Raw genomic sequence first — 12,901 nt, forward strand, 5'->3', positions numbered from 1 at the left:
GTGTCCTCAGTTTGGAAGGGAGAGGGAAGCCACAGGGAAGATTTAGTACTCAGAGACAGGAAAGAGGAGGAGGGAGACTGCTACACGGGAACACTCATGTATTCCCTGGGTAACCTGGTAGTCAGGCCTAGTAACTAATAAGCTGGATTACAAGATAGAGTCCAAGCTAGGAGAACAGAGTTGATCTGAAGAAACAAAAACATTACCATAGATTTTATCTGATTGGTTTGGCTCCCATTTATGTTGTGCCCAGTATGCTATTTGCCCAGCAGTTGGGGTAGATTTAATCTCTGCTCCTTTAATACCATTCTGACAGTGTAAAAATGTATGTGGTGTTAAGTTGTGGTGTTAAGAATGTATGTTGCTTTCCTATCCATGGTACTTACGCATCACACTTGACTGAGAGGTGGGGTAAAACCTGGGCACAGTAGAAATGATGAGACTTCCTTTGCTAGATCAGGTTATAATCAGTCACAAAGGGTCAAAAATTATAGAAAACAAGGGTGTAACTGTGCTCCTGACATGTCGGAAGACTGCAGTATATATGTACTTGCTCTGTCTCTGGCTTTCTCTCTTTTCTCTGTTCTCCTCACGACACATGTACGAGACCAGGCTTTTTATGTCATACTGCAGCAGTAGCACCATCCCACACACTCTCTGTCTCTAAGAAATGTAACCCTTCTCCTGCTTATCTTCAAGTAGATTTCACTGATTTCTGAACTGAATATTTTCTGCCTGAAGGAGCGTGTGTCTGCTTTACTTGTAAAGAATTGACAGCCTAGGCTTGCATCAGTTGCTCAAATACAGGTATCTAGTGCCATTTGAGACACCTAAGGGTGCCTGAGACATCCACCCAGGGCTGGCAGATATGACCCAGGACCAGCAGGACACCTGTGCTCTTCTGGAGCAGCAGCTGGCGACCAGGTGAGATACTCCAGGGCATCTCCATTGCAGCAAGATGCCTGTCTTCAGTAACTGATTTGAGCTTCCTGTTTCTGGGCATGCTGTATATACAACTGATATATAAAATGACTGATTAAGCTCCTGGTTTTGTTTTTGTTTTGTTCTGAGGCCAAGTTGTACAAATCTGTAATTACATCGTCTTCCTCTGGCTGCTAATGGAACTGCTTGTACACGTAATTGCTGACTGTTGTGGGTAAAATGTACAGAACTGAGCTCTCCCTCTCTGAGTGCTCTGGCTATGCAGCTGCTCTTCTTGACAAGAACTTTAAGAAATGACAAACCATTCCAAATTTGTCTTGTTCACAATGTTAAAGAAACAAAGCCACACAACTTTTAAAGCTGATAACTAAAATGAGCATGTGTATATTTGCACAGAAGGCTTTGCACTTTAGGGATTGTAAAATCTTCTGTCAATTCTGGCAGGATATAATTTGTGAGAGAAGCAAAAGACTAGATTATGTAGCATCTCTTTCTGAGACCGGATTTATGTTTTGTGTGCCAGAACTACATTAAGCAAATCCTCTTCTTCCTTCTAAAGGAGCTAGCCAGCTCATAGCTCTCAAGAATTTTCTTTTTTCAGGGATAAACATTACTTTTAAAACTTTTCCATGCACCTGGGTGGTGACCAAAGACAACAAATAATGGAACAGGAAACCATAATTCAATTCTTAACTATATAGAAAGCTTTGCAGATGACCTAAGCAGCCTTTTAAAGAGGTTGATTTGGGTTTTTGGCTGTTGGAAATGGAAAATCTGTCTCTTTTATTGTATTCTGTGTAAATTTAATCGGTTTGTAATCCTCTCCTTAATTCTGTGCCTACACTGCTTTTCCTTCTAGTTCGGAGAACAAGACAGAAACCCAGGCTAGAGCACTCCCAATGAGATGGCTTTTGAACATAAAAAAGTTGCAGATTGAACTGGTGGCATGGCTTTAGATGCTGAGGATTTACAGCAAAGTCAGTATAAGAGGGACATTTCTGTTATTCCTTAAGCATTTCCTGACTTGAGATCAGTATTGGTAGCAGTGGTGGTATATAACAGCTTTATGCTGCTTCCCCCACCCCCCCATCTACAGTTTATTATCCATTTTGTTAATACTTTTCCAAGTCTCGTTTAAGGTTTTGTTTTAACATAATATCAGAGCTGAAATGTGTGCCAAACCTCAAACCTGAAGACAGAGTGGGTTGCCCTGTAGGTTGGCTCCTTTCCTTTGACCTCGCTTGAGAGAGCACACAGGCAGCAAAGTGACTTCTGGCACTGTTTGTTGGGTCATGGGAGGAAGCCAATTCCTCCAATACAGCAGGTATATGCAATTCCTTGGAAGTACATCCTGTACAGTAATGTGTAGAAACACATCTTAAAGAAAAGGCATGAAAAGAAAAGAAAATTATAAGTTTACTGTGGCAGTGGCTTTTATTCTTTTGTTTGTTTGTTTTTTTCTTTTTGGCCAGCTCTCTGTATCAATAGGTTAAAGTTCAAGGGGACCTTTTGGCATCATGCCAGTTATGATTCTTCAAGCAGTTTAAGATGGTGTTTCTTTCTGATATTTATAGAGATTTTCAATTGATGTGTGCCTCTCTGGAGAGAAAGAACTGAACTGAAATTTTCTATCATTCTGTCAAAAATGACTGAACAAAAAAGGAACAAAAATCTACATTCTGCCTTCAGGAGCCCTTGCAGTTTCTATCTAGTAGATACATTATGGTCCAGTTCTCCAGAGCCTTTTTCTTTTTTAATCCATCCAGTAATCCAATCTAGAAAATTTAGCTTTAAAACATACATTGGTAATATAGAAACAGTATTTGCTAAATATAATAATTAATATATATTGTATTTCTGTGAAAGAGTTATAAAATGCAGAAATCCAAATCTGTTGGGGTGAGCAGATCTTTAGATCAGGTGCTTTTGTACAAGACACAAGTTTCTGGCACGAAACATCTCTCCTGTCTTGAGATGGTGATTTTCTGTCCAGTCTAGATGGCTCCATAGATTCAAATGCATCACTAGATTAAACTTTGAATCTACTGATATAAGGGGATAATTATTCTTGTCTCTTGGAAGTGGAGCTAGCTTAGGTATTGTAGTTATAATGCTTTTTTTTTTTTTTTTTTTGCAAATAGCTCTTATTTAAGGTGGTCTGAGCTTAAAAAAAAAATGGAATTTTTCATCCTTTGTTGGAGCTGAAAACATGTTCACAGTGGTTTAAAATAATGTTAATTTAATGCTTAGTAATAAGAGGAAATTTAATTTTGTTAAAAGGAACATAAATGGGAACTTTTTATGTTCGTTTATTTTCCTTGTGAATTTTTGTATCTATGATTTCTGTTCCTCCTTCTTTGTCAGTGCTTTACTACCTGCTCCTCTCTGAAAAGATGAGTCAAGTGCCTTAATTATGCACATGAAGAAACTACAGAATCATGAATTAATATGCTTATTTTCATAGCTGAGCATCCTGGTTCTTGCTCCATTCTGGCGTCCTAGTCTGAGAGTCCATGAGGCAGATTATGAAATCAGTGAGACTAGGAACTAGGAGCAGACTGTGGTTTGTTGTTGGGCTGCTGAGAGTTCTCCTGATAAAGCAGACATTCAGGAATTGGCTGATCTATATTACGTCAGCTAAGCAGAGGTCTAGTGTACTTACTGATGTAGAGCAACTGAACAATCCTTATCAGATGGTCCTTATCAGATAGTGCACGTGAGAATCAACTGCTGAAGGCATAAAGCAGTTCTGCCATGTACCAAGTGACTGCAAAAGGCTTCCACTGTTCTGTGCTCTACTGATAAGAGCTTTTTGGCAACATACAGGCCTATTTTTCATAAGGAAATGCCAATTACTCAAACTCAAAAGCTTTTCTGATACTGTATAATTTTCAGTGAAATTTTGCTTGAGAAAAACATCCATACTCATAGCTTACTTAGTGAAATCTGTATTATTTGGAAATAGCTTTTTTTTTTTTCTTCCTGGGATACATTGAAAGGTCTGCAAAGTTTCTGTGCTTTTGTTTTCTGTATTAAGTTATACGAATGCCTATAGCCTTAATTGTAAACATAAATGCCAAATTGTACAATTGTGTCAAATGGAACAGGTAACTTCAGGAGAACCACTGTAACATTAGTACAAAATTAGGCGTTCTCATTTTAAATTTTAGAAGGATAGCAAAATCTAGTAGCTAAATAAAAGTAATTCAGTTCTATAGGAGAATACTGTAAATGATCTTACAGATCACATAATTACATTGTGTAACCCAACAGTAGAGTAACTGCTGAGACTTTTTGTTATTATTAGAGAAAACACAACACCATTAATCCATTTTACAGCAGTGTTTATCTTTCTAATAATTATGAGCAGCTATTTAAATGCAATGACAGGTCTAATAAATAGAAAATCTGTAAGCATCATGAATAGGATTATCATGATGTATTTATCTTATTTTCTTTTTAAAATTCAAAATGTCTAAAAGGTCTGAAAAACCTCTTGACTGACTTTTATGGAGCTCCCATAATCCTATTTATAAAAGAAAAGTTTCCAAGTTCATTCACTGATGTAGGTCTGCAAAATACTGTTTAAAGGCTTTTCTGTTTAAAGAAGATTTATGAGACAATATGTTTTGGAAAAGTGCCACACTTGTACAAATGTGGGATTGGGAAGTGCTGACAGGATTCAGAAAGGCAACTCAAAACCAGCCTTATTTATCACAAGAAGACATTGGAGCAAATCTAAAGGAGAAGTAATTATAATTTCCAAAGCAGATCTAGGCCTAACACGTATTAAATTTGCGCTGTTGTAAGGGATGCTACTAAAAACACAGTGAGGCTTAAGGTGGCATTTATTCCACCACCAATGAAAGGAAAATTTGGATTGCTTTATGAGACACCTAAAACTGGTGGTTTAGGACATATTTTTTAAAACTTCTGCTAGTAGATATCTGTCGGAGTTAAATGGTGCATGCATTAAAAGATTGCAAAATCAAATAATTATTTTGTTAAACGTTACGTGTTTTCCTCTTAGACTATTTCATGTAATTTCAAATCATTCTGGCATGTACCAAATTTAGAACTTGGAGCTTGAAAGAGGCTATCCAGCATTTCAACAGAAACCAACTATCCTGATCAAGTTGCTTCTTGGTATGTAAAAAGGATGGGGTGAGGAAAGGGAAGGTTCTTCCCAATGAAGTTTGGTGCTAAATCACAAGTTCCAACAATCTGGATATGTAGATGTGGATATAGTAGGAGACAGCTTGGTACTTGTGTTGTTTGAGAAATACTTGTATAATGAATCCTTCTTCTGTGCGTGGGAGAGCTGTTGTGTCTTGCAAGTCCCAGAGTCCTGCCTTGCTGACACCAGTCACTTGGCTCAGCTGCTTTAGGTATTTTCAGGACTGAAATGTTTCTGAAGAGCACTGCAAATTAATTTAGTGCACTTGAAGCACGAACTGTGCATCACTGGTGACAGCAGTAAAATATCCTTCGTGAACTGTTAATCCATGCATCTTTATCATATGCATGAAGTATTAATGAATTTTTAAACTACTCTTACCTGTCTTTGTAACTGAAGTTGTTAATGGCTTTGTAACGAAACTTTGAATATGAAAAAAAGAGTGCAGATACTCTTCCCTTAGAAAACACTCATTTTGTTTTTTCATGCCATTATACCAAAATGCGTTAGAAAGCACATGCGCTCATGTAAACTGATTGAACTCCTCTGTGTTCTGTGAGATTCACGCCACCTAAAATCCTGACCTGTGATGATTAACATTGTTACTGGCATCAGCATTATATTGTTGAGTGGTGAGAGCTTAGGAAACAGTGCCTTCAGCCTTAGAGTACATATGATGTTTCATATTTATGTGCTTTCTATCAACTAAATATTGAAAAAAATACCTGTATCGTTGTTGGAGCTGGACTCACAAGACTAATCTGTAGCAAGCTGCCCTGCCTAGTGACTTGACTCCTATATACTTTCAGGGGTGTTTCTTTCATATTGTAGATAAATATGGGAAAAAAATAAATCAAATAGTACATATAAACTTAAACTGAAGCTGTGTATTAATAAAATTCCTCACTGTGGGAGCTATATAGCTATGGGTAGTGTATATTGTAGGTGAAAGGCAAGGTGTGGGAAAATGCCCTATTACTGATGTTGCTCTTCAGTTCACCTCTTTGGCACGCCTGTGTGAGTCCAGAGAGTTGAATGGCAGGAAAAAACCTCAGCCAAACACCAAGAAATGAAAATAGAAAAGACCAGGCTCAGTTTAGAGCAAAAGTATCAAGGAACACAAGTGAGGAAGGCCTGTAGGGGCAAAGTCGGTGTTTCCCGTGCCTGGCCCGAGGGCTAAAGGGAATGCTGAAGAGGTTAAGGAGCATGACTGGAACATGAAAATGGAGAGTGGGCATCCACAAGCCCTGTCAGGAACATGTGGGGAGGACAGGGAAGTGCCTGTGCCTCATTAGAGCTGGAGGCAAATAGGAAAGAATGGAAAGACGAATGGGAAAGACGATGAAAATATACAGGTTTTGTTGCTGTAATCCTTGCACTTGTACTTAGGTGTCCTTGGGATAAATGGAACAATGAGAATTGGTGTTTAAAAAAATGCCAATTAAAAAAAAAGTCTTAACAACTTTCATAGGCTTCTGAAGAAAAGGGACTGTAGGTGCACAGTGCAGTTAGACTTGTGAGGTTGATGTAATTAATGAAAAAGAATCACAGGCTGGATTTTTAGCCTTAAAACATTAGGACAGTCTGGTTTGTAATCAGAGGAGATAAATCACTGGGGTAAAAGTCAGAAATCCACCTCATAAAGGCATTATTCGCGTGATTAAATTGTATGTTGTCATATTTGGGGGCTCACATCGTGTAATCAAATATGTATCTGCATGTCAAACTATTGTGCCTCTGAATGAAATTAATTAATGCCTCCTACTGCAAAAATAATTGAAATCCATGTCAGAAACCAGATAACATAAATGAAGTCTTGAAAATTTAGTAAATTTTAATGTCATTTCTGTAAGCATGTTTGTGGTGTAGGTGCCAAGGTCTCTTTTTTCAATCTATCAGAATCAAGCAGAGTCCTTGTGGTTGAGTAAGAGCAGAATTTAATTAGATTTTATTTTGATTAGTCCTCTTTAAGAGTTATTGTAATTTCTGAGATCATTTTGATAAGGTTTATTTCTTTGTACTGTAAGAATATTTTACTCTGCTGTTTTGTGTTCTTTTAATGGTACTCCAATTTGAATTTTAGTAAGGGTATTCCAGAGAAGAATCTGAGATTAACTATTCTGGATTAAAATTTAAACTAAGTACAGCTGATGTGACCTCAAAATAAAAATCATAGTTAATGAAAATTTTAAGAGTAGAAAACAGTTATTTTATGGCAAAGCATACTTTAAATTACTCCCTGGATTAACTTCACATTAAAACCTATTCACCATAATACAAATACCTTTCTTTAACACCTGATCTAGGATCTACAGGAGGAAAATTATTACATTGTTTTTTACTTTCATTTCTTCTTCATGTAAAGTACATTAACATGTATCCAGCAGTAGAATATTAGCAGGATTTTAAGACCTAGGCTGATGTATGCAGATTTAGGATCACATTTGTCAGACAGCAAATTTCAAAGATAAAGAAACTGAAGATTAATAGAAAAATTATGCAAAATACTAAAAGTCCTTTGATCTCCAGACAATTATGCCATGGATCATATCTTTTTCTTTGGGTGCTCATATGCCTGCTTTTTTTGTTACTCTTAGTTGTTCCTACATATCTCACTTTAATTGAATGTTACTGAGCCTTGAGCAAGTTTCTTCATAAAAATACATAAACATTTTTGCTAGTGCAGTTACTGTATGAAATACCAGTGTCTATACTTTGTCATGTTCACATTTCCTTCATGTTCCTTGGTTTTTTATTTTATAAGAGGTCTTTCACCTGATTTTTTTTTTGCATACTCTCAGTTAATTAATCAGGCATTTCAACACAGCTTTCCTAAAAAGGAAGCAAATACATATTTTAACAACTGTTGCATCTACCTTAAATCTTAAAAAGACAGATGATTTAGATCTCTTCATTGCTTGATCCTACAGCCCCATGGGGAGTGCACTTTTTCTACTTCAATGTGTGTATAATTTATTCATATATGGGAATGCTTCTAATATGTTTGGTGCTACAAAGTTTTTAATAAGCTGTAGCAAAATTTTCGGCTATATATTTACCTTTCATTTGAGTATTTTACTATTGCTTTGCTTTTCTCTATTTTTTTTAGATGTAGCTTCTCAATGGTAGGAAATGTGGGTTGTTTGTTCTTTTTCCCTTTCTTTATGTGTATCACTGCACAAAATGGAAATCTCTGGTCACTGTTGACACTGAAATCTCTCACACATCTTTTAGAATCATGTCCTTAACCTTGAATCTTTAAATCAATTTAAAAATGACAGAGTCCACAGAAATAAATGTTGCTTACAACTGAATGTTTAGTCATCGATAATCATGAAATATGGCATTAAGAAAACCTCAAACCCTACAGAAACAATGAGCTGAGATATACATAAAATGGCTTAGAAGGCTCACTTGCTAGTAAGGTCAAATCCAGGAGATGTACTGACCACTGCATAGGAGACGGCCAGGCCCTGCCCCAGGGCTTCAAGCCAAACAAGCACAGCAGCCGCTGTCGTTTGCTCACCTAGGGAAGGGTGGTGGCTGACCAAAAAGCTGATACCCATCTGATTCATCGTCATTTTCACATTATCTTTCCAGAGTGAAATTGCAGAAAGGCTGTAAACACTCTCACCAACCCTGAGCTCTTTGAGGTTTGCTCAGCTAAAGCATACATGCGAACCCACACTCACCAGAGCCGAGCTGTTAACTAGCACTGCACTTGGTTTCTCCTTCTCCATCATCCATTCAAGAACATCCTGCATTGCATATTCATGACATCATGTAGGTATCTGCAGGTGAAAGCAGTGTATTGGTAGGAGACTACCGAACAAGGCACGCTCTCATTTGCATTAATTTTAGGAAATTTTACTACTGAAGATTTTGCTATAGTATTTCTCTATGGTCTTTCTTCAAGCACTCCCTTGTCATCAATGTCTGGACTGTTTGCTACTGTGTTAAAACTGGCCTGTTCTCCTTGAGAAAGGCTTACTTCTCTGAGTAATGTTGTTTTAGATTAAAGTGATTAACTTGATTTCAAAACTGAGGATTCCAATAAAAATATGCTGCAGTAAAGGATCTGAAAAGTAATGGAAAATAAAACAATTTATTGTTTGAGAATATGACAGGCAGATCATAGTATGTAGTTACACTTTCTAAGAAACTCTTTTATTGCTGATTTTTCTTTTATACACACAGGCTTCTTCCTTAGTAAGTGTGTAAACAAACATTATAATATTGAGTCAAGAACTGTCTACTTTCCTATTTTGAAATTAAAATGTAACCAGGTTCTTAACTTGAAAGGAATGGCAATGCTTTGCAGTGAAACTGAAGGATAGTGATTCATTCAGTAGAGCTATGAAAAATGATGCAAATTTTGGGACGTATGTTAGTCATGACTTTAAGTGATTTGAACCTTTCAGGTTGGATTTCACATCCCTAGAGAAGGACATTGAGGGATGTTGTACTGTCATCACTTTGAAGAAGTTACCTTTTAATTTCTGTGTCCTCAAAAGAGACAGACATTAAGGACAGAATCTTGTCTTATTAGAAGGTGGGTTTGAAATTTTCTTATAAAGAAATTCTTGCTAGAAGCCCAGTAATTTTCCAGCTGAAAGCTCTTTCTGATAAACAGAACATTTTCAAGCCATTTCACAAGTAATTAAACATAGCTGGATGTATTAGTTCTGTGGTTAATTTTGAGGTCCGGTTAGGACTTTGTTTAGAAAGTAATGTGGCAGCATATAATTTAGCAATGAAGAAAGATGGTCCATGTTATTCCAATCATGAATATTCTATGAATATTGTCATGATCAGTTTGAGAACTAAGTTCTGAATTTTCAATTTAATCTGCTAATAGTATCTGTAAACCTTATATAAACAGGCAAATTTAAGTTGGCTATGTTTGCTAGATTTTCTCAGTTTGAACAAAATAAGACAAAAGTAACACTTCTGCTGATAGATTCTGGACTACACCTTCTGAGGGATGGTCCATTTCAAACCTGGAACATCAACAAATTGGAAGCTATGAAAATATTTTCCCTTTTTAGTCAATAAGTTGATAATCAGATTGGTTTAATGGCATGTTTTCAAATCAGGCAAGACAATTTGATTAGCAGTTGAGGTTAGTGCCTTTTATTGAAGCAGAGGAGTTAAAGTGCTTTGTGGGGTGTGTAAGGACAGGAACTCATCGAAGTCCTGAGCACAGTAGGGAAAACATGGGCAGTGCTGGTAAGGATAGTGGCCTGTCCCTTCTTGGAGTTCTCTAGATCAGAGCAGGGCTGCACTTTTCAACTTTGTAGGAGAAACTCTTATCTTTTGAGTGATTTAAGGCAAAGAACTAAGAATGCAAGAACTAAGGAATGGCCTCTAATCCAATTTACCTTCCAGGCTTACAAACCTGAACCCTTTGTACTGAAGTGCCAGGCACTCTGCAGGCTGAGGAAAATGGCAGCTTTATACCAGCATTGGCTACAGATGATGTTTGATTTAGTTTGCTACACTTCCTGTGACAACTGTTTCCAGAACAAAAACTAGTATGCATATAGACCCTATATACTATCTGCTTGATAATGGATTTAACGTGATATTGTTCAGGAATGACTTTATGGGAAATATTTTTCCTGATGAGCTCCAGGGTCTTTTATCTGATTAAGTCAAATAATCCTGAAGTATTCAAAGATGGAGCTATTCAAGGACAGTGAATTTCAGTTTCTTATCTCACCCTAATTCAAATTTAGCTTCCCATGTACAAATCCTAAATCAGGGTCTCGTGTAAATAAGAATGGCCATGTTACATTTCATCCTATTTATGACCATTCTTAAAGAATGTAGGGGAAAAGTTCACCCGCTTCATTCTTTCCTCTTTTGAACATTTATATAGCTCTCAAGTGTTTAAGCTAATCTGATGTTCTACTTCTCATTACCAAGACCTGCTTTGAAGTACTTTATTTGGCAATTCTTCAGCAGAACATTTATTTTTAACAATTCCAAATGCCAGAAGTTATTTCACACATAACATAGAGTGCTGAATTCTAGAATCTCCTATTTTTTTTCCTACATTTTAATTGCTGTATTGAGGTTTTAAATAAAAACCCTATTCATATTTTTACGTTGCCATATACATTACATGTACTTTATTCTTTCTTCAGAACCACTGAGATGGTAATGATTTTACAGCAAAATTGTACTGTAATTACTACAGCTGTTGTGCTAAAGAATTTATGTCTTGCTCTGTCTTTTGAATGAAAAATTCTTTTAGTGAAAATAGATTTCTTGAAGCTGCTAATTATTCAGTAGAAAAGACATCTAAATTAAGGTGGTGGTATTTTTTCTACAACAGTTTAGGCAGACTAAGATAACTCTTAAATTATTTTATGCAATAGTCTGTAATAGTTCATAATGCAAATATTTGGGATCCTTACATTTCACAATTTTATCCCAAAAATACAGATCTGTACTTTGTTCCTCAGAACCCATGATACACATTAAAAATAAAATTCAAGATAAATTGGCTCTTTGATCCCATCTGGAAGGTGTGATTATATATTAAAAGTAAAACTTTTATACTTTGGTACTTCAAGTATTTAAGTTTAATTATAAGTAGGAAAGGAGGACTTCCAAATCCAATGAAAAGTGAGAGTTTGGATCAAAGTAGGATTATCTTGGTGATTATTTTGATCTGTTAGTCCTCCTGAACCAGCTACCCTGATTCACCTGATAGCACAACTGTACATGCACGTGACCCTCATCTGATTGTGTGGAAAGACTTCAGTAGAACTGATGTGCAGTATCTTGAAGGTAAACTAGATTGTTTTGACAGTGTCAGGTTGAAGACATACTGTTACTCATGCTCTTGTGCTATCAGATATGGGGGTGGGTGGGCCAATAGTTCCAAGGAAAAAGGAGATGGAATGTATGAGAGAGTGATAGCTGGGGCACCACATCTGACCGTGTTCTTAGACTGAGTATGAGGGACTGCCATTTCAAAAAACTCTTCTTCTGTAATGCTTTCTTATACAGGCCTTTAGGTAACCTTTGTTCCCTTAATATATTATCAGGGGGCAGTGGTACGTGTGTTGAGAGAAATGCAAGTTGGCAGGAATCAACTGGACATGGCACTTGGTGCTGTGGTTTAGTTGACAATGTGGTGTTTGGCCAAAGGTTGGACTTGATGATCTTCCAGCTTTAATGATTCTGTGATTCTATTGCATACTAAGCAACCAAATGGAGCTATATTTCATACTCTGTCCAAGGATGTCAGCAGGTCACAAACAAATATAAAATAATTTATAAATAGGCACAGAGGACCCAGATTACTTACCAGGATACAGATTCTACAGTTACAGGTTTTTGATGTCTCAAATAACTGTAACTATTAAGTAACAAATTTTAAAGTTACCAGAAATTTTAGCTTTTAGGGTTTAGCCACCTTTATAAAAGTTGACCTGTGGTTTGCAGCAAGGAAATTCTGTCCTAGTTCTAATTTCTATCTCAGGAAAATGAAAATGTTAATTATATACAGATTATATAGTATTTACTGCAGTTTGATTCCACAGAGAAATCATAGAACAAACTGTCATTACAATGTTCCTGTACTATTTGCTCAGATGTGATTTTATCAAGTAGAGGAAAAGATGCTTGTGCTGTTGTAGTTGAAGATACTTTGATCACGGTTGAAGATTCTTTAATCATACATTATTTTAGTGCTGAACACTTACAAATCTTCCCTCCTTAACGGCAGCAGAAATTGCACCAAAAAGGCTTTCAAAAGCAATGACGGCA

General features: G+C 36.6%; 1 protein-coding gene across 9 annotated transcripts in view; it reads left to right on the forward strand.

Annotated features, from left to right (window-relative positions):
- Window positions 1-12,901, forward strand: part of PDE1A (phosphodiesterase 1A) — a 179,703-nt gene that overhangs the window by 102,700 nt on the left and 64,102 nt on the right. The window contains exon 1 of one of the 9 annotated variants that reach the window (XM_017735739.1): window positions 698-924. The exons of 7 other annotated variants lie outside the window; for them this stretch is intronic. In XM_017735739.1, coding sequence (XP_017591228.1) covers window positions 869-924 — 56 coding nt within the window. In that variant the 5' untranslated portion in view covers window positions 698-868. Of the gene's footprint in view, window positions 1-697; window positions 925-12,901 lie in introns of those variants that run through there. One more of the 9 variants, XM_008634712.2, reaches the window with a different exon arrangement.

This window comes from Corvus brachyrhynchos, unplaced genomic scaffold (assembly GCF_000691975.1).
Source record: "Corvus brachyrhynchos isolate BGI_N302 unplaced genomic scaffold, ASM69197v1 scaffold255, whole genome shotgun sequence".
Lineage (NCBI taxonomy): Eukaryota > Metazoa > Chordata > Aves > Passeriformes > Corvidae > Corvus > Corvus brachyrhynchos.